Raw genomic sequence first — 20,053 nt, forward strand, 5'->3', positions numbered from 1 at the left:
AGTACAGGGTTCCCCCCCCTCCATATACACAAATGGGGGCCCTGATGTGCTCTCAGTCCAGATGAGTCTCCCCTCAGTGTCTATAATTTGTATTGGGTGGGGGAACTCTCCAACTCCCAGTTAAACCTTTCTTCCTATGCAAATTGCAGGCATTCTAGATCAGGATCCTAGCAGGAAGCAAAGAGTTACTTTGTCCATGGTAGGGTCTTGATCCAGATCAAGCTCCTCGCCTGAGTTTTCTGAGCTGAGGAGCTTTCACTTCAACTGTTGCAGTAGGTAGTTATTGTCATAACAAAGGTCTACTTAACGATTACTTCAGTTCATAATTATCCAGATTTGGCATTGCTCGCTAGCATTGTCTCCTTGATCTGCATTGCTAAGTCTATAATAAACTTTTGGAACTTAACATGCTTTATATGAGCTGGCTTTTGATTGGGTTCCTAATACTAGGTTTCAACGCTACCAGGGTTGTTGGTGTTTATGGAAAAACAATTAAACCTTTCAAGTGTACAGTTAAAGAATATTTAAATGGAAATTCCATATTCAATCACCAGAGTTGCTACTAAGGAAGGTGAAAGTATCCTTTTATATCTGATTTTTTCCCCCAACAGGCAGCTGAACCTTCTAAGCACAGCAACTCCTGCTGTTGGTGCTTGGCTTCTTCCTATTGATCAAGTGAAGTCCTCCTTAAACAAATTAGAAACAGAAGGAACACTACGGGTTTGTGCTGTCATGGGCTGTATAATGACCGAAGCCTTAGAGGTGGGTGTGTTGCTGATGAATAAACAATTAAGTGTATCACTACTTCCTTTAAAAGTGGTTTAGTTTTCAAAAGTGTGTTGGCAGGCCCTTCTGGGTTCATAGTTGCAAACACTTCTTAGCCCAGTATAGTTTTCCTAGCCTGTTCCTTTGGAATACATGGAATAACCTCTTGGAGGACAAACAGAATGCAAATGTGAATATTATAATGCCAATCTGGAAATGGATATTAATATTGATATTGGCATCTTTGCATTTTAAAAATAATTGTACTTCTACATTCAAATACCTGAACCTTGGAAAGTACTGGAACAGTGCTGAATGCTTTTTTCTGGCCTGATATTAACACTTCTACAGTCCTTCTGCATGTGGCTTTGAACTAGTTGTTTACCTTACAGTAGTTATTTCTAGCCCTAATATTTCATTAGTAGGCTATCATATGAAACCAGGCCAAAACATTACTCGATATAGCATTACATTTTCCATGCATCTCAAATTGTTATTAGGGTGATCCTTGCAGAAACAGAATGAATGTTTTTTGGTGCTCAGGTGACTTGTATTTTAATTTATTCTGATTGCATAATGATTTTCATTACTAATTGCAGTACTTGAGTACTTAGTATTTTGTCGTATACTGATGTGGCTGTGGTAGAAGATGAATACTAGACATGCAACTGAAGAGACTGAAAGACTAGGGATTTGTACTCGACAAAAATTGTGGGTTCATAAAACATGTTGTTAGGTTTATTTGTTTTCTGTAGTTTTCATATAATGTGAAATGCATAAGAAGTTAGGTTTTTTCAACCTTCTGTTTTAACATCAATCAAAAATAATGAAATATTACAATGTTGCTAAAATGGTAATGCCTTTAAATAGTAAAATCCTAATATAATTCTGCATCTAGGTTTTGGTATATGCACAATATGTGCAGGCCTGGTGCTAGATTTGTAATGTGTTGTGTATTGATGTATTCTGATGTATTGAATCAGTGAATTTAATAAATGTAACCACTTTTATATGTTCAGAACAAAAGCATACACTTTCCTTTAAGAAGCAAGTACAACAGACTCACTAAATTAGCCCGTTACCTACAAGAAAATCCTTCTTGTTTGCTGTGTAATATACTGCACCACTATCTTCATCAAGCAAACTATTCCATCATTGAAGATGCAACTATGGTAAGCTAATTTGTCATGTGTTTACAAATGTATTTAAGTGGAAATTATTTTCTTAAATTTCCTAGCCAAACCTGTATGTTTTCAAGTGTCTGAATTGCTTTGGCCATAAAGTGTTCAGTTGAAATAGCACAGAGACGTTAATGTGGTAAGATAAAAGAAAAAAATAAACCTTGTTTTCTTTTAATAAAATCAAGAACTTGAAGGTCCATCCCAGGTGGGCTGTTGTGGGCTAGCTGGTAGAATCTGTTGTCTGAAAGAAGTATGGGTTGGCTCCTTGCATACCCTGGTTGGGTCCTCCTTTTACAGGCTAAAAGGAGTTCCTATTTTTGAATTTGTTTTTCGAATGTACTATGTGTTTGTCTTCTAGAGCGATGGCCTTCCTGCTCTGGTGACGTTAAAGAAAGGTCTCATTGCGCTTGCTAGACAGTGGATGAAATTCATTGTGGTAACGCCAGCCTTCAAAGGGGTGAGTTTACATAGGCCAGCTCAGCCAATGAAACTCCAGTCAACTGTACACCATGAGCAAGAGGATGGCTTTGGCCTAGACAATGGAGGTGGTCTTCAAAGTGACACGAGTGCTGACGGAGCAGAATTTGAGTTCGATGCAGGTATCTTTGTATTTCAACTACACTTTCTCAGCTTAACTTGCTTCTGTAAATGTACTGTGTTAAACTTTTCTTTTTCTTCTTTCTTCTTTCCCACTTCATACACATCTTCTTATTTAATGACTATCAGTTGCACAAGCACACATTGGGTTTTGTTTTCTTTAAGCTAATCTACTTTGCTTTGGGAATAAATAATAATAATTGCTTCTGTCTTTTCCTTCTGTGTGCTATTGCATTTTTCATTATGGAATGGAATGCTTAAGGCTAGTATATATGTTCCTTGCTTATCCTTAGATAAGGTACTCAACTTAGTTGCTTCACAAGCTGAACTTATAGCCTCTAATACAGAAATAGTTAACCTTTTGGGCTACATTCACCTTTGGCCAGCCTTCTGTGGGCTGCATGGCAGCAGTAGGTGTAACTATGCTGCACTCAACGTGCACACACAGGATGTGCAAACAGGACAGAAGACACTCAGGCAGATACACAGATATACAGACACACAGACTCTTCCTCTGATCAATTGAGATGGAGAACTTATGATTCCCTGCCCACTCATTAAATGATTGATTTGAAGACTGAAAATTTGCATCCCCGTCAGGACGCTGACTGGGTGAAAAGATGTAAGCCCCCAAACTGTGTCTACTTAATACTTTTCATTTTTGCTACCAGAATTTGTGATCTTGGAGGGCCAGAAAAAATTGCTTGTGGGCTGAATCAGGCCCCCAAGCAATTAAGAATCAATGAGATCTTAGTGTGTAATACTTTAAAACATGGTTAGCATGGACAGTAAGTTCAGTTACATATCTGCTATTGCATTTCTTCTTGCAAATTTATCAAACATATTTTGATTTCAACCTACACAGAAGTGTTGTCTGTGCCACGTGGAATTAATTAGTAGTGGTTGTGCAGTCTTCGTCTATTCAGGTATTCCTTTCTCCACACAATTATCATTGCATACAGAGATAAGCATGTTCTTCCCATCCCTTTCATCCCTGCTTCTTTTGCCCTACATGAGTTGGAGGGTGACTGCAGCCGGAAGCGTATTTTAATTGTGTAGGATCCTCAAGTATTTTAAAATCTTGGTTATCCCGGGTTCTAGAATGTGATGGACCTACATGAGAAGAGCCAGTTCCCTGCTGCAGACAGTTGCTCTACAGTTTATACAGGGAGGTGGACGGTTGGGTGAATTTTCTTGTCTCTGCTGTCTCCTGTCCACATTGTTTGTGGCATGGAGAAAGGAACACTTGGAAGAGGGCTCTTGTGTTAGGGAAAACTAGGGGGCGGGGAAATTAATCAAAACGTTTAGAAATGGACAACTATGCTAGAGTGTGCAAGTTGGCAGCAAATATTACTCTTTGGAAGCAAGTACATACTTTAGTATCGGCAGCACCTTCTGAAGCTTTTTAGCCCAACAAGAAAGAAAATATTGCAGTTCTGAACACTAGTCTTGTTACCATTATGTAACTATATTGAATTACAATTTTGCTTCCCACACAACTATTGAAAAACGTGTGTATTAGAAAAGACTCAACAAATCGATATTTGTGGTTCTTAGTAATTTTGCTGTATCTTAAGTACAATATGAAAAACACTCTAATAATGCTGCTACATAAAGCTTTTCACTTAGATTGCCATAAATTGACAAAGAAGATCTTGATGCAAAGGCAATTGTGAAAAGAGCATACAAATGGAAAACTACTTTATAGTTGTGGCAAAGAGACAAGGAAAGAAATGGATGTGAACAGCTCAGTCTTCAGAAATGCATTATACTCTTTGAAATGTCAACAGGCCCACGTTTTAGGGTCTCAAATTGGGTTTAAATCACATGTCTGCAATTCTGTGTACCAGATGTAAATGAGCACTTACAGGGCAGCCTAGTAATAAGCATCCTCAATAACCAATAGCCTTGGCTACATTTCTCCTATAATTAATCCATGCAACTGTTGGATGTTTCAGCCACTGTCAGTGAACATACAATGCTTCTGGAAGGAACTGGTGCCCGCCCCCCGCCCGCTGGTGTTTCTTCTGGTCCTGTGACAGGGGCTGAGATTATGAGGAAATTATCCAAGACTCATACACATAGTGATTCTGGTCTTAAAATAAAGGTAAAACTGCTTTATTCTTAAAATGAGGAGGAGATCGGATATAAAGCAAGCCACTTTGTGCAGTGCCTTCCCCCGGCATCAAATGTAGCTTCATGAAGGTTTCACAGAGAGGAGGTGATTCAGAAAACCATACTCTGAAGCTCTTCTCCATTCTTTAAAGCGGGTGAGGGCTGTGGGGTGAGTGTGATGAAATATGCAAGCAGGTGGGTAAGGTGTAAAGGGGTGGGGGTTGGTCATGTGTAAAGAGAGGACGGGTTGGCAAAGGTGTTGTGGCAAGCAGAGTGACAAAAGAATGTGTGTGTGTGTGTGTGTGTGTGTGTGTGTGTGTATAATTACCATCTGATCTTAACTGTGTTTACTGAGAATTCAGACCTACTGATGTCTGGCTATGTCTTGGGCTGCTATCCAAGCTATGCTTTGGGCTGTAATTTACAGGAATTGACGCTTCCTCTGGTTCTAATTGGTGTGACTTGTACATAAATAAACATGTGCTGGAGCTGACTTATGGTGGACTTACTGCGATGCCTATGTTTACATTTCAGGGTATCCATCCATATCACTCCCTGAGCTACACTAGTGGAGATACAGCTACAGACTCTCCGGTACATGCTGGTCGTTCTGGGCTGCTTACCAAAGAAAGTCCAAGAAAAGAGAGCCTACTCAGCTACTTGACAGGAAGCTTTCCTAGCCTACACAATCTCTTGGAAGGGACCCCTCAAAGAAGTGCTGCAGCCCCTAAAAGTAGTTCTTTAACAAGAGCAGGTACAGAATGCTTGTAGTATGGTTCAGTTCTAGCCGTGAAAGCGTTGACTGATAGCTTAATTTCACAAAATTGATGTTGCCCTACTTGTTGCCTTCCAATAGCCCAGACACTAAGGTTGATGTTATTTCCTCAAGTGTAAGATGTCCTCAGATGGGATGTATGCTACGAGTGCTTGAAGGCAGGAACACTGTTGTTTCAAAGGACACACTCATTATCTCTGAAGCCTCATTCTTGTCTTTTCTTGAAAGTGGACAGTGAATTCCACTCTTTCTCTTCCTTCTCTCTTCCTCAGGTGTCTAAATTTTTGTGTCTGCTGTTTGTGCATAGTTCAGATAGTAGTGTGTATTTTTATTATTATTAATTATTATTAGTTATAGGGAGCAGGTGGTGCTGTGGTCAAAACCACTGAGCCTCTTGGGCTTGCCGATTGGAAGGTCAGCGGTTTGAATCCACACGACGGGGTGAGCTTCCATTGCTCTGTCCCAGCTTCTGCCAACCTAGCAGTTCAAAAGTATGCCAATGCAAGTAGATAAATAGATACTCCTGTGGTGGGAAGCTAAATGGCTAAATGTTAACTCAGTGAGAGGTATGGGCAAATGACTTCTTCCCTCCTCTTCATTCCCAAATTGTGATATTTTTATTTAACAAGAGCTTTCAAGTTGACATTCTCTGTGTGCTTTGAAATATTTTTCTGTCTGTCAGAAGTTGAAAAATATATCACAAGTATAACTACAGAACCCACGTTTTATGGTACATGAAGTGGTCAGTTGTTATTTTATATCCTAGTGAACACCATGCCCTCTGAAATGTTATCTGAACATCCTTTATTATCGGAACCATCTTCTGTGAGTTTCTATAACTGGATGTCAAATGCTGTGGGCAACAGAGGAAGTGTGGTTCAAGAGTCTCCCGTCACCAAATCTGCACACAATAGTCTGCCAACAGGTACTGATCTGAAATTCAGTGTTTGCTTGAATGTTGACTATTGTATGCAGTTCTTATGAAATACTTAAGGAGCTGACTGTTTATTTAGAAATAATCTTCTTTGGTTGCTAACTGAATCTGGTAAATTTCAGGCTGCATGGGCTGCTACATTCAGAAAAAGTAGAAACAAAAGTTGGAGCGAGCTTGTTTTTTCCTGCTCCATAGGGTGGGACTCAAGCCCAATGGCTTCAAGTTACAATAAATGAGATTCCAGCTAAACATCAGGAAGGTTGTGGACTCTCATTTGAGGTTTTTAAGCAGAGGTTGGATGGTCATCTGTCATAGATGCTTTAGTTGAGATTCCTTCATTTCAGAAGGTTGGACAAGATGACCCTCAGAATCTCTTCCAACGCTACAATTCTATGATTCTGAGAGTCCTGCTGGATTGAATACTGATTTATCCTGTCCAGTATTACATTCCCAGCAGAGCTCACTAGATTCTTCCAGAAACCCACTAGCAGGGCATCCCCCATTGTTTGCTCCCCAACATCTGGTTTTCAGAGATATGCCATCTGTGAACATGAAGTTGCTATCAAGGCCATGGGTTGTGAAAAACCAGAATGGCATTTGATTTCCTGAAGAAAGGCCAGCCATTAATTACTCTTCTCAAAAATAAAAGGGTGTAGACAAAACAGTTATTAGAATCCTAGAACTGTAGAGTTGTAAAGAGACCCTTAGGGTCACTTGATATTTGTGTCAATATGTGTTGCTTTGCCAAATGATTGGAGACTTAAGGCCATTTATCATGCTGTCCTTCTAAACAAAGGTGGCACAGACTCCAGGCACTAAAGGATACAGTTTTTAAATCTGATTTTCACCAGCTGGAATACAGCTTGCGGGTGGTAATTTTCATACTTCAGTTCCTCCTCCTCTGGCAGTAGGTGATATGCCAGCTGAAACTGGTGCTGTATCATTAAAATGTCCCTCTTTCCTGACTTGAATTTAGTTCTCCTCTTGCTCAGTAAACTAAACAGTTTTACATATTTTAGCACTACGTATGCTGCTGGATAATTAACGCAGGAACTATTTTGTAGGGGTAGCTCCAAATCTTCCGACTATACCGTCAGCATCTGACTTCAATACAGTATTGTCCAGTGATCAGAACACATTGGATGGTACACATTCACAGCACAGTACGAGTCAGGATGATATTGCTGGAATCGAGGAAGGTAACCAGGGATTTCCTGCAGTTCAACTTGCAGATGCCCAGGTGAGTGTTTTGCCTTTAAAACTGGGGGATAAACTCCTTATCCAAGAAACCAAAGAAGGAGCTAGAATAGTTGCCCCAGTGTCTAATTATGGTAACATTTTAGCTGCTCCAGTATTTCATTTTCCCCCAGATTCTTTCTCTGACTCAATTTGCAGTGTCTCTCCAGCATCTCGTTATGAAATGACAACTTTTGAAATCAATAATAATTATATCTTGCCATCCCAGAATAACTGAAGGCATATCACACACTGCTGATATTGGGCCATGAGAGCAGTAGGCCACTGAACTGAGGCGAGTCTGGCAGCTCTCCTAAGCAGAGAATGGAAGGCACCTGTGCACATACATAGACAGCATTGATCTAGACCAGTGCTTCCCACTGCGTGAGCTATAGACCCCTGGGGTGTAGCAGAGTTATCTCACAGGGTTTGCAGATTAAAAGGGCAAGGGGAAAGAGAGAGAGAGATCATGGCCCCTAACTGTCAGGTATTTTCCTCAGGAGGAGCTGGACAGAAACTGAACATCAGGGGCCTCATCCAAAAATAGGGTGGAGGAGGGAGAGGGTGACTGCTGGCATAAATCCCACTGTTACCACAGCAATAGCCAGTTCTCATGCCTGGATGATGGGTCTCCTGCAGCAGTGGCAGATGCGCAGGGCAGGTACTGTTTGTGCTAGGCTCTTTCTGATGTCAGCATGGCAGCGAGGTAGCGAGCCCCCTTTCTTCTTTAACCCTTCCTTAATCCTTCCTTGAAAGGTGGCATTATTCATACCCTCGTGACAGACTAACCTGGAGCGAGTGGCTGTGTGGCACAGAGACATCATACAGGGGATGTGGTTCATGGACACTTACACCAACCTGACTCAAAACATGGACCCTCATGGGCAGGGCAACCACCCATTTTATTGGGGCTGCTTTTTTTATCAAGGTTACTGCCATGTTCTTGAACTTGCCTGTCCTGGACCAACACCTGGTGGAATTCCCTGGTTCAGGGAGGGAGGGGTTTGTCACAGTCTCCTGCTCAAACGAAGGTTTTTTTGCCATATTATACTCAAATGGAATGGAGAGGGAATTCACATCAAAGAAAGAGAGGAACAGAGAGCACTTGTGTCTTGAGCCTGGTTTTTACAAATGTATGTTTTTCTTTCTGATTTGGACTACACACTGATTTGAAAACATTATATTATTCCGATAATACCGTCATTTTGAAATGCTTAAAGTATGAGAGGTGCTTTTAAGATTGCAGCTATGTTTTCTGCAGGTGCTGAGCAATTTTTATAGCTCTAAAGAAATAACTTGTTTCTCTTTTTAATAGGTTGTTTTCAAACCACTTCTAAGCCACACAGGAATTCAGTCTCAGGATGCAGCGCCACTGTGCTACAGGATGTACTTCGGAGAGCATCTTTCATTCTCAGGGACTCTGGATTGCCTTAGGGCAGATATTGTGGATTCAGATACAGCAAAAGAGAGGAGAAGTAAAAGAGCCCGAAGGTATAGTAGTCAAGTTACATGAATCTATTCAGCATTAAAGAGCATGAACGTATTGCTTAATTACTTCATTCTATTCTGTCTGCTTTCTTTTTTCTTAACAAGTCAAAAATAATTTAATCCTAGACTTTCAGGAAATTATGAACTGAAAACTAGTTAAGAGTTGAAGTTACAATTGCAGCTTTTAAATTTTAACCTTAGAATAGATGTGTTTAAAACATTAGGCTGCTTTGGTGGCTAAAATGCCCATCAACAGAAGCTTATAAGCAAAACAGTGCAAAATTTAAAACTTAGCACTTCAAGGCAGTATGTGACACTGAGTTCCTTGAGGGTGTCAGCAATCACATAGATACTTGTATACGTATACAGTCGTACCTCAGAAGTCGAACGGAATCCGTTCCGGAAGTCCGTTTGACTTCCAAAATGTTCGGAAGCTGCTTCAGACGTTCAGGTTTCAAAGAACGTTCGCAAACAGGAACACTCACTTCCAGGTTTGCGGTGTTCAGGAGCCAAAACGTTCAAGTTGCAAGGCATTCATCAGCCCAAGGTACAACTGTACTGAATTAGACTATTGGTCTATTTAGCTCAGTATTGTCTAAACTGATGTATAATTGCTCTCCAGAGTTCAGGCTTTCCTTAAGATGCCAGATATTGAAGCTGGGACCTTCTGTATTCAAAACATTTGCTCTTCCACTGAACTATGGCTCTTACCTAATATCTTAAACAAAATATACGAAGGGATAGTCTTCAAAAAGAGAATGGTTTTAACATTTAGCTGTTGCAGAATCTTAACAATGTTTTGTATTTATTTCTTAGGCAAGGAGCAGTCAATCTTCCTCCCCTTGAATTCAAACCAGCGTTAATGTTGGAAACTTTTAGCATCAGTGCTGTTATAATGGAGAAGTCAGTGAGCACACCTCAAAACTCCACCAATGCCCTTGCTTTTCATGACTTTAACAAACGTCATTATAGCACCTTCCATTGCAATTTTACAATCTCATGTCAGTCTATAAGCCAGCATGTAGATATGGCACTGGTTCGTCTTATTCATCAGTTCAGTACCATGATAGATGACATCAAAGCTACGCAGACAGACATCAAACTCAGCAGATACACGGCTGGTTCAGCTTCTCCAACACCCACCTTCAAAACCCGCAAGCACAGAGATTTCCGTTCCTCTGACTTCAGTCGCAGCTCTCGCGGGAGTCTCAATGGTGTCAACAGAGTGAACAATGCAAAAAACAAGCGATCAAACAATGAGAACAATAAAAGAGAATCTCGAAACAAAAATTCACTTGGGAGATCAGAAAGAAGAACTTCTAAAGTATCCAGGAAAGGTTCAAAAGATGTTGTTGATCATGTGACCATTCATATGGACGACTCTGATTCAATTACAGTGTCAGAGCAGAGTGAACCTTCTGCAGAGTGCTGGCAAAATATGTATAAACTGTTGAACTTTTATTCTCTTATATCTGATCCAACAGGGATTTTAGAAAAATCTTCTGAAACGTTTTATCCAGCAGGTAAGAGTTTTTGAAGATACGGAACATGCGTAATTCTTAGTTCGCACGTATACAGGCTTAATAGGCAAGTCCTTAATACAGTGTATAATATCTGTATTGAATTTAGCAGAGTATTACTGCAGTAACTGCCCTGATAGCATTTATACATAAGTGTAGCATGTGAATCTTTTGATGAATAAAGTAATTGTAGGTTCTGGTCTTGTCAATTTTGCCTAAATACTTCCTGATCTGATGCATTTTCTCGTAGGTGTTCGGAGCCCTACTGAACCTGCATGTAGGGTTGCATTTGAAAATGAGCAGGATAACAGCAGCTTAAGTAGAACACAGAGGAAACGCAGTTTGGTCACATCTGAACCTCAGCATGTGACCCTGATAGTCTTTGGAATAGGCATGGTAAATCGCACACATCTTGAAGCAGATATTGGTGGGCTAACAATGGAATCAGAACTGAAGAGAATCCATGGCAGTTTTACACTCAAAGAAAAAATGAAAGGTAGAAGAATTATCTCTAGAAACATACTTGTTTTGTTGGATTTATATATAATATTTGCCAACTGTGTGTGATACAATCAGATCATCTTTGATAATCTTGTTTTTGCTACTGAAATACACAGTAACAGAGAGAGAGAGAGAAAATTCCCAGCCAAACTTAAGTAAGTAGAAAAATCGAATTAAATTAGTGTACAATATTGATTTAAATTAAAATGTTCATAGCATGCCACTGTGGTAGTAAAATTATTTCCAGGTGGTTTAGCTTTTACCACAGTGATAACAATAAATATCTTCTAGCACAGGAGTTGCCAACTTTTTGGGGCCCATGGGCACATTTGCAGACTGAAGAAACTCTTACGGGCACCACACACACCCTGCAACCAAACACAGCAGCCTGCCCTATTGGTTACAGCAGAATGCATCTTTCAAGCCAAATTTCAGTGGGGTCAGGGACCCCTGTGGGCTACAGGAAAAGCCCTCTGCGCGCACATGCACACCCCTGTTGACAACCCCTGTTCTAGAATTAAAATTTAACAGCATCTTCGTTATGCTTTGCCTGTTGTCTCTCCAACACAAATATGCATGCAGGAAATACATATTTTTGTACTATATCAAACGCATTTGTGTTGTTTTTTTCTGTTTGAAGATGTACTGCATCAAAAGATGACCGAGACATGTGCTACTGCTCATATAGGTGGTGTTAATATTGTCCTTCTGGAAGGGATCACACCAAATATCCAGTGAGTGTACAATTTAAAAAGTGATACATATTCTCTAAACAGCAGTTATGCCTCCATTATAGCCCGTCCTGCTCTTTTAAGGCTTTTATGTGACTGGATTACAAGGAGCTGTCATATGTAAGTAAGCTAAAACTGAAAAAGTGATGAGAAAGAAATGCCTTTGTGTACTCTTCTGTCAGGCTTCAAGCATTTAGATACAACTGTATAATATATAATAATCTGAGATGACTAAAATTAAATATTTATAACATTGCACAGTATTTCTGAGCAGCCAGTTCGTAGTAGGAAATGGACAGAATATTTTCCGTAGTCAAGACTGTTTTGTTTCAGCAGATTTTGCATCATCATTGAAGTGTGTCAAACCAGCCACCTTTTATAAACCTAAAAGGATCTCCCTGAGTATCTTACCCTTTGATCTATTTTCGGGCATGTATTTGACCAAAAAGCTTTTATCAGTTTCAAACTATCCCCAATCCCATTTCTTTTATACCACTGTTCATTTTATTATTATCATTATTATAACTATTTGAATTCTGTACAGTTTTTTGTGACTGGATGAAAATGACATTGCAGCATTGCTGGAGGTCGGACTAGGTGACCCTTGGGGTCCCTTCCAATCCTACAATTCTATGATTCTATTATATATGTATATTTATATGAAATGACTTATGTAAATTTTTGTACTTAGTTTCAATATCCTTTCATATTATTCTATCTTGACAGATCCACTGTGTACAGTAATTCTTAGAACAGCAATTTGGTTTTTTTTAATGCTTTATAGTTTTTAATTCTTTATAGTTGCATCTTATAAGACAATCTGAACTTCCTTTAAGTGTGGCCCTATTGTTTCACTTTTATATTTGCGCTTGGGTGTTTAAAACAAATCTACCCACCTTTTCTGCATGAGCATCTTGAATGATTTTCCTAATACATTCACATTTCTAATAGTCACACACTTGTAATTGCATGATATTGTCATACACTTGATCACTTAAACTAGAATAGCAAGACACTACAAACCATTTCCCTCTGATTTATGTACTATATGAAATAGTACTCTTTATTTTTTGGCAGCATTTTCATCACCAACACACTTTTAGAATCTGTATTAGTCCCAATAATTTGTAGATAAATATGAATTTAATATAGGCAAGCAAAGTTTGTCTTGTCGTGAAGGATAGTTGAAGTTTTTCACAAGAAGCAATTAAAAGTTGGTTCAAAGTGTAGTCATTGCTTCTGTTGACAGTATAGTATGTGCTCCAATGGAACCAAGAGGCTCTTGCATGAGTTGACTTCCTTATTCCCAACTGGGGCAGGAACAGCTCTGCACATACCCTATTGGTACAGGCAGAAATGTTATCTGCACTGAAATGAATGGGTTTGCTGAGGATTCCTTGGATCCCCCATGCTTGCAAAACGCCATTGCTTAAAAAAATAGTGTTTTCAGACAATTGGTCTTATTGTGGGTTACAAATATGACTAATTCTTCTGCATGACTGTTCTTTATTTTGCTTTGTTTTTGTTTTGCTTTCTTCCAATCTTCACTCGTAGACTGGAGGATTTCCCTACATCACCAACAAGCACAGCCAAACAAGAATTTCTGTATGTCACATTATGTTTAAATGGCTTGCAGTTAACACTGTGTGTAGTGTAGCTGAGATGTGTTTTTGTGTGTTTAATGTAACCAGCTGCACCTTAATTGTAATTAACATGAAATAGAATTGATATATTATATTGATCAGCCTATATTAGAAAAGCTCTGGGTTAAGTATTTTTACTCAATAACATAAAATAGTTTTGAAACAGGGTTTTCTTCCCTAATCACAAACTATTTATCTAGAGTCACTAATATAGACTGTAATATGTCAGACAGTTCTATGAGGATAACCCAGGTAAATTAGATTGATTTTATATCTTACCGTACAGTTTTCCACTAAGTTATGCAAGCTGCTAACATGTCAGTAATGACTTTATGTATTCAACAATGGGTGGGTGGGCTCACCTCAACTTTTAGAAATAAAAGTGTAAAGGCAACTCAGTATGTGAGTTAGAGACTCCGTGCTTCCAGATTCTACAACTTTGCTTTTTATGTGGATGCCTCCCTCTAGTAAGAATAACAAGATGCAGCCCTTTTCTTAATATTGAAGCTGGATAGGTGGGCTGGGTTTCATCCCCACAGTTGTGCTGTGCTTTGGAGGTACTAGATTTTGCAATGCACACATACACAAACACACCTCAAGTGGCAGAAGCCTAAACTGTGGTTTTGTGGACTTAGATCAGGCTTCCTCAACCTCGGCCCTCCAGATGTTTTGAGAGTACAATTCCCATCATCCCTGACCACTGGTCCTACTAGCTAGGGATCATGGGAGTTGTAGGCCAAAAACATCTGGAGTGCCGAGGTTGAGGAAGCCTGACTTAGATATTTACCTCTTCTGCTTAGGTCTCTGCTACATGAGTCAAGGAAGTTGACAAACCAAATAACTTGTGATTGTGCAATTAAACTTTATTCTAAAAACCTGTCATGAAAACTCTGGATGTTGCACAGAAATAAAGAAAAAGCATTAGGTTCAGGTTACCTCAGGAACTGATGGATATCACCAAGGTGAAATTGAACTCTTCTTTTGGACAATATAACTCACACAAAGAATGATTCAGAGCAGCTTTGTGTGAGATATTTCGGCTTATGAATTTTGGATATTTGGCTTATGAAAGCAGTGTATGGAAAGCAGGGGCAGAGGAAGGGGTGTGTGGTGGGGGCGGACCGACCTGGATGTCTTCACTGAGGGGGGTAACATTTGGCAGTCATGGGCGGGCAGTGCGCCAAATGTCCACCATTGGCGGCTCGCTCCGCCCCTGGCTGCAAGGTGTGCACGCCACTCCATCCACCCAAGCAGCCATCCCGCACCTGGGAGGGCACCTCCGTGCCCCGCCCCTCCTCGGGAGCGTGCCCCGTCCTGGGCAGCGCTGGCATATGCTCCGCCACTGATGGAAAGAGTGGGCAAACTGGGGTGGGCAAATTGGATCCAGCTGGCAAGCTAGAGCCTTACCTTACCCCACCCTTCATAGGCCAAATTTGACAGGTCAGTGGGACCACTTACCTGTTGATCAGCTGAAATCAGTAATGATAGTTGATTGGCACTTGTCCAAGTCCAAAGGAGGTCACCAGTCATCGGTGATCAGCTGATAGATAAAGCAATTACCTTTGAAGATGTGCTTTCAGGCCCACCAGTCAGCTAATTGGCACAGAGGGGGTGGCTTCCAAAAGGCCCTTTGAAACTGGAGCATTTTCCATCTGCAGATAAAGCAGTTTGTATTCAAAGCAGTTTCCACAATAACTGCTTCTCTGGAATGAAAGAAAAAATGTTCAAATTTCTCCAGCACTTTGAATACATACTGCTTCCTTTGGAAAGAAAAGAAATTCATTTTCAAAACAGAATGTGTTTTTTTCTTTCCAGAGAAAGCTTGCAATGCCCTTTGTGCAGTGCTTCCCAATCACTTGACAGCTAATGGTTGGTTGCTTGGAAAGTGATGTAATGGCATTTGCAAGCCCTGTGCCTGACACTTGGGAAGTGCTAAGCACAGGGCTAATTGATCACTGGGCAAGCACTGGGGGAAGAGCTTTGTAGGTGCCTGCAAAACCTCTTTTGTCCAATTTCTTCCTTTACCTGCCCCTCACGTGGCATCATATAAAATGTCAGGTGTACAGCAGGTGGCACAGCTTGGCCAAAACAGCCTCACAGGGTCAAATGAGGCGATCTGGTGGATCTAAATAGACCCAGAGGCAAGAGATTCACCACCTTTGATCTAAGCAATTGGTCTCAACAAGACCATTTAAGATCAAGTATTTCAATTAAGGCTGCATTTCTAAACCACATACGCAAAAGTAAATCTCAATGAAATGTTTCACAATTTTTTCTATATAATGATTGCAGTTCACAAGGCTTGTGAGAGTATTAGGTTTTGGCTGCAGGTTTTGGCTGCAGGTTTTGAAAGGCAAGTATAGGGGAAATTTCTCCTTGCCGGAGCCAATAATTAGAATCTTATTTTGATAGATAACAATTTGTATACTTATGTCTTGCTTGAAAGTATGAAATGTTGGCTTCTTGATCCCCAAGAAAATTGGAAAGGATATTTAAAGTACAGATATGGTACGAGTAGTATTGGTCATTCATACATGTCAGTCAACTGTGATGAAATAACTGTGTTTCAAGTTTTCTTTCTTTTTCTATTTAAAATATATTGCATTTGCTCTTTTTCTGCTTACTTCAGAAACATAAAATAGCTACAAAGTTTTCATTGAAGCTTGCATTTTAGTGGGAAAAGATATATTTCAGTGTTCTTATTAGGTAATCTATTTGTCTGTTTGAAATTAGCTGTTGGAAAGGTTATCTTCTTAGACAGTAAAAGTAAAATCCTTTACTGGGAGATTTGCATGGTGGTATGTCTGTGTTGTCTTTTTGCCCAGAGTGTGGTGTTGTTTTTTTAAATGATTGGAATTATTTTGCTGCATATGCCCATGCATGTCATTAAAGCAAATGACTGCATCAGTTGACAGTAGTCATGCTTAATTTGCAGTCGTTCTTTGCTGGTTTCTAGCCACAATTGTCAGCTTCAGTTTAGGTTCCTGGAATGGGAATCTCCCATGTAATATGAAATTTGACAATTAGTCTCTGCAACTATGCAATCATATACACCTCTACCCTGAAGTAAGCCCCATTTAGTTCAGTGGAGTTTACTCTTAGGTAAGTGAGGATAGGGTTACAGCGTGAATTGCTGATAAATTTTACTGAGGATGCAAGATGGTTCACTAGAGCTGCTTTGTATTTTAAAACATGTAAACAAGTTTCTTCTTCTTCTTAGAACTGTGGTGAAATGTAGCATTGCCAAATCGCAGGCTCTTTATAGTGCCCAAAGGGGGCTGAAAACAAACAATGCTGCAGTCTTCAAAGTAGGGGCTATTAGCATCAACATTCCTCAGCATCCAGCTACACTGCACAGCATGATGGTACGCAGCTCTCATCAGCTCTCGAAACAAATCTCTGACCTCATCAGACAGCCAACTGTAGTGTGAGTATCGCAGTTGATATATGTGTCTATTTGGAGGCTTCATCCGCATGCTAGGGTGAACTAAATTTGCATGCTCAAGCTCATATGTTACAATGTTTTTAATATCTAGTAATTGGTATTCTTTTTTTAAAAAAAAATAAATAGTGCCCAGCCTACAAAAGAAGATATTGCAACACCAATGCCTGCAGAAAAAACACCCACAAGTGTAAATCAGACACCTGTAGAAACCAATGAGTTTCCACAGTTGCCAGAAGGTTTGGAAAAGAAGCCCATAGTTCTTAAATTCAGTGCCATGATTGATGGAATTGCGATTGGAGCAGCACTGCTGCCATCTCTGAAAGCAGAATACAAGATGGGAAGAATGAGAAGTCATGGAATGACAGGTAACATTGCTTCATATTGGGCGGTGTTCCCAGGTTGGTTGGCACATGTGGGAATGCTCTAGGTGTAAAAAAATGCATTGATTTTGTGTGTGGAAATTAGCTAAATCATTAAACAACAGTTGTCTGTTTTGCTTTTGCAAAGAGAATAGTTTTGCATCACAACAAAGCGTCATTAGTTCACGTTTTAGTGGCTGCTTGAATTGCTATTGCCACACTCAGGAAGGATTTTAAAATAGACAGCAATATGTAATATTTTGTGTTCAATATACAGTTAGGTCTTCAGTGATGTTTGAGTGCCATGAAACAAAAAGGTTTGGGGGTTTAACTATCAAATATTTAAATATGAACCTCCACCTGTCTTACAGAGATGATATATTATCTTAATATTGCATATGCAGTGTACTTTGTTCATTGATTTCTGTTGTTTATTTTTAGCTTGTTAATGGAGTTGAATAGCTGTTAATGGAATAGAATAGGTCCTAAAAAGTACTGTTTGGCCTGAATATAAGCCTCACTTTTTTTCCAAATTCTGACCGTGAAAAGTTAAAAGTGCAGCTTTCATTTGTGACCTTACAAAAATTGTCTTTTGCGATATCACTGCCAAAACAGACGTACAGTAAAACAGAATGGGTGTGAGTGCCTGCAGAATTTTAAGGAAGCGGCTTATATTCAGACGCAGCTTATATTCGGGCCAATATGGTAATGGTTGTGTTTTGGGACAGCTGGTAGGCATACTTCCCTTGCACTTGCATAATTTCCATACCGTCTGAGGAATGAGATAAAAACTGTTGAAATCCAGCCTCATCAAGGGGAAGGGATAGCATTGACATGGAAAGTAGGAAGTGGGTGACTGTTTCTATAACTGCAATGCATTCATGTAGACTAGTCAATTGACTGTTTTCTTTTCACAGGTGCACAAACAATGTTTACATTTGAGCTGCCAAATCACAGGTTGCGGTTCACTTCCAAAGTCTCTGCCACTGATATGTCTACCATACCTCCTTCAGCCAGTCTTAATCTTCCTCCTGTAACTATGTCAGGCAAATACATAATGGAAGAACATGATACCTATTCAGATCAAATATGGAGTATAGATGAGCTGCCCACTAAGCAAGGTTACTATCTCCAGGGAAATTATTTGCGCTGTGTAGCTGAGGTATGTAGTATATATATATTATTTATCATTATTTTAACAGGATTTATATGCAACTTAATCATCAAAGCCTCACAGTGATTTAGATAAAATATGCATTAAAATTACTGATAGAATCAGGTGTTAAAAGCAAATTAGCCTGATTTTTTTCCCAATAAAAAAGCATTAGCATTTATACATTATGCCTGTATATTTAAAGTTTACATAACAATATATTTTTATGATTGTGCTTATGTAATTGTACGATGTCTGAAACAGTTCTGCTTCTACCATGTGGCTCCTTGCATTCAGGTTCTGCAACATAAATCTTCCTAACTATATTGTATCTTGAGTTGTGTGTATTTTAGTTTTAGAAATTCTTCCATCTCAAAAATAAACGTTACACTTTTTCCTATTGTTTGCTTCAAGCCCTTCATCATGAATCAACATCTGTTAAAAGGCTTCTCCCTTTCCTCCCAGGTTGGGTCCTTTGAGCATAATCTGACAACAGACCTTTTGAACCATTTGGTTTTTGTGCAGAAAGTATTTATGAAAGAGGTCAATGAAGTTATACAGAAAGTCTCAGGTAAGCCTAACTGCTTGAAAACATTACTAAACTGAACAGTCAGCACTCAAAGCTCCACACTAATGTTGCTTCCTACTATTTATGGTATCTGAAGTCACATATTTTATTCAAAAAATGTGGACTGTGATGTTTCCATTATTCTGTATTAGACACAAGCAGGCAATAGTTACACACTGTGGGTGATATCCAACTAAGTCATATATTCGGAATACACCAATTGAAATTGATTTCAGTGAATCTGCTCTGGAAATGATTAATATTAAAATACCACCCTTTGGTAGGAATGCGTTTTTGCAAAATTTCACTTACTTACTATTTCTTTTATTATTATGTAATTTTCTTGAACAGTGTTACCACTCGCCAAAGGTCGTTTATTGTTGGTGAGAAGGCACACTTACTTTGTTGTCATTAAAACTGTGCTGTTGTTCTTTTAGTCAAATATAATAGTAATCAGTGTGTTGTGGCAACTATCTCTAAGTCAATGTATGCCGTTTATACATGCCAGCATGTTTTGAATGGGTTGGGGTACTATGAAAACAATGTCTGTCCATTTCTAATACTATATAATAATTTCTATTGTTGTTCTTACAACTACTCTTTGAGTTCTCAAATCTTGTTTCACCTTTGGGACTGGAGAAGTGACAGCTGGATCATATTGGGCAGTTGCATTTAGAAAGTTGGATAGGTGTGATGTGTGTTTTTTTAACCCATCCTCAGCCTTAATCTTGTGGAAATGACAAATGCTTAATTGAATTCTGGAACTGTGTTGTTTTAATTATAAATGCAGGAGGGGAGCAACCTATTCCTCTTTGGAATGAACATGATGGAACAACTGATGGAGAAAAGCCAAAGATTCTCCTCTACTCCTTGAGTCTGCAGTTTAAAGTATGTTTGATATTCATGGGTTCTTCCAAGTGTGACCAGTGGTTATATTGTAATGAAATGTGAAATCAATACTGAATGAGAATGCAGGGAATCTCGTTCTCTCTTGGGTATTAGGATGTCTCTCAGTGGTTTGTTTTCCTCCTCTAATAATGTT

At 39.4% G+C, this 20,053-nt stretch overlaps 1 protein-coding gene across 11 annotated transcripts in view; it reads left to right on the forward strand.

Moving 5' to 3' along the window:
* BLTP1 (bridge-like lipid transfer protein family member 1) overlaps positions 1 to 20,053 on the forward strand; it is a 105,076-nt gene that overhangs the window by 48,625 nt on the left and 36,398 nt on the right. For 10 of the 11 annotated variants that reach the window (XM_079990493.1, XM_079990496.1, XM_079990501.1 and 7 more), the window contains exons 38-54: positions 612 to 762; positions 1,785 to 1,937; positions 2,305 to 2,545; positions 4,502 to 4,650; positions 5,193 to 5,412; positions 6,200 to 6,358; positions 7,432 to 7,607; positions 8,919 to 9,094; positions 9,908 to 10,614; positions 10,862 to 11,107; positions 11,753 to 11,846; positions 13,398 to 13,448; positions 16,707 to 16,913; positions 17,058 to 17,296; positions 18,208 to 18,452; positions 18,909 to 19,014; positions 19,802 to 19,899. In XM_079990493.1, coding sequence (XP_079846619.1) covers positions 612 to 762; positions 1,785 to 1,937; positions 2,305 to 2,545; positions 4,502 to 4,650; positions 5,193 to 5,412; positions 6,200 to 6,358; positions 7,432 to 7,607; positions 8,919 to 9,094; positions 9,908 to 10,614; positions 10,862 to 11,107; positions 11,753 to 11,846; positions 13,398 to 13,448; positions 16,707 to 16,913; positions 17,058 to 17,296; positions 18,208 to 18,452; positions 18,909 to 19,014; positions 19,802 to 19,899 — 3,418 coding nt within the window. The remainder of the gene's footprint in view (positions 1 to 611; positions 763 to 1,784; positions 1,938 to 2,304; positions 2,546 to 4,501; positions 4,651 to 5,192; positions 5,413 to 6,199; positions 6,359 to 7,431; positions 7,608 to 8,918; positions 9,095 to 9,907; positions 10,615 to 10,861; positions 11,108 to 11,752; positions 11,847 to 13,397; positions 13,449 to 16,706; positions 16,914 to 17,057; positions 17,297 to 18,207; positions 18,453 to 18,908; positions 19,015 to 19,801; positions 19,900 to 20,053) is intronic. The other variant, XM_079990497.1, reaches the window with a different exon arrangement.

This window comes from Podarcis cretensis (assembly GCF_951804945.1).
Source record: "Podarcis cretensis genome assembly, chromosome: 9".
NCBI classification, from domain to species: Eukaryota; Metazoa; Chordata; class Lepidosauria; order Squamata; family Lacertidae; genus Podarcis; species Podarcis cretensis.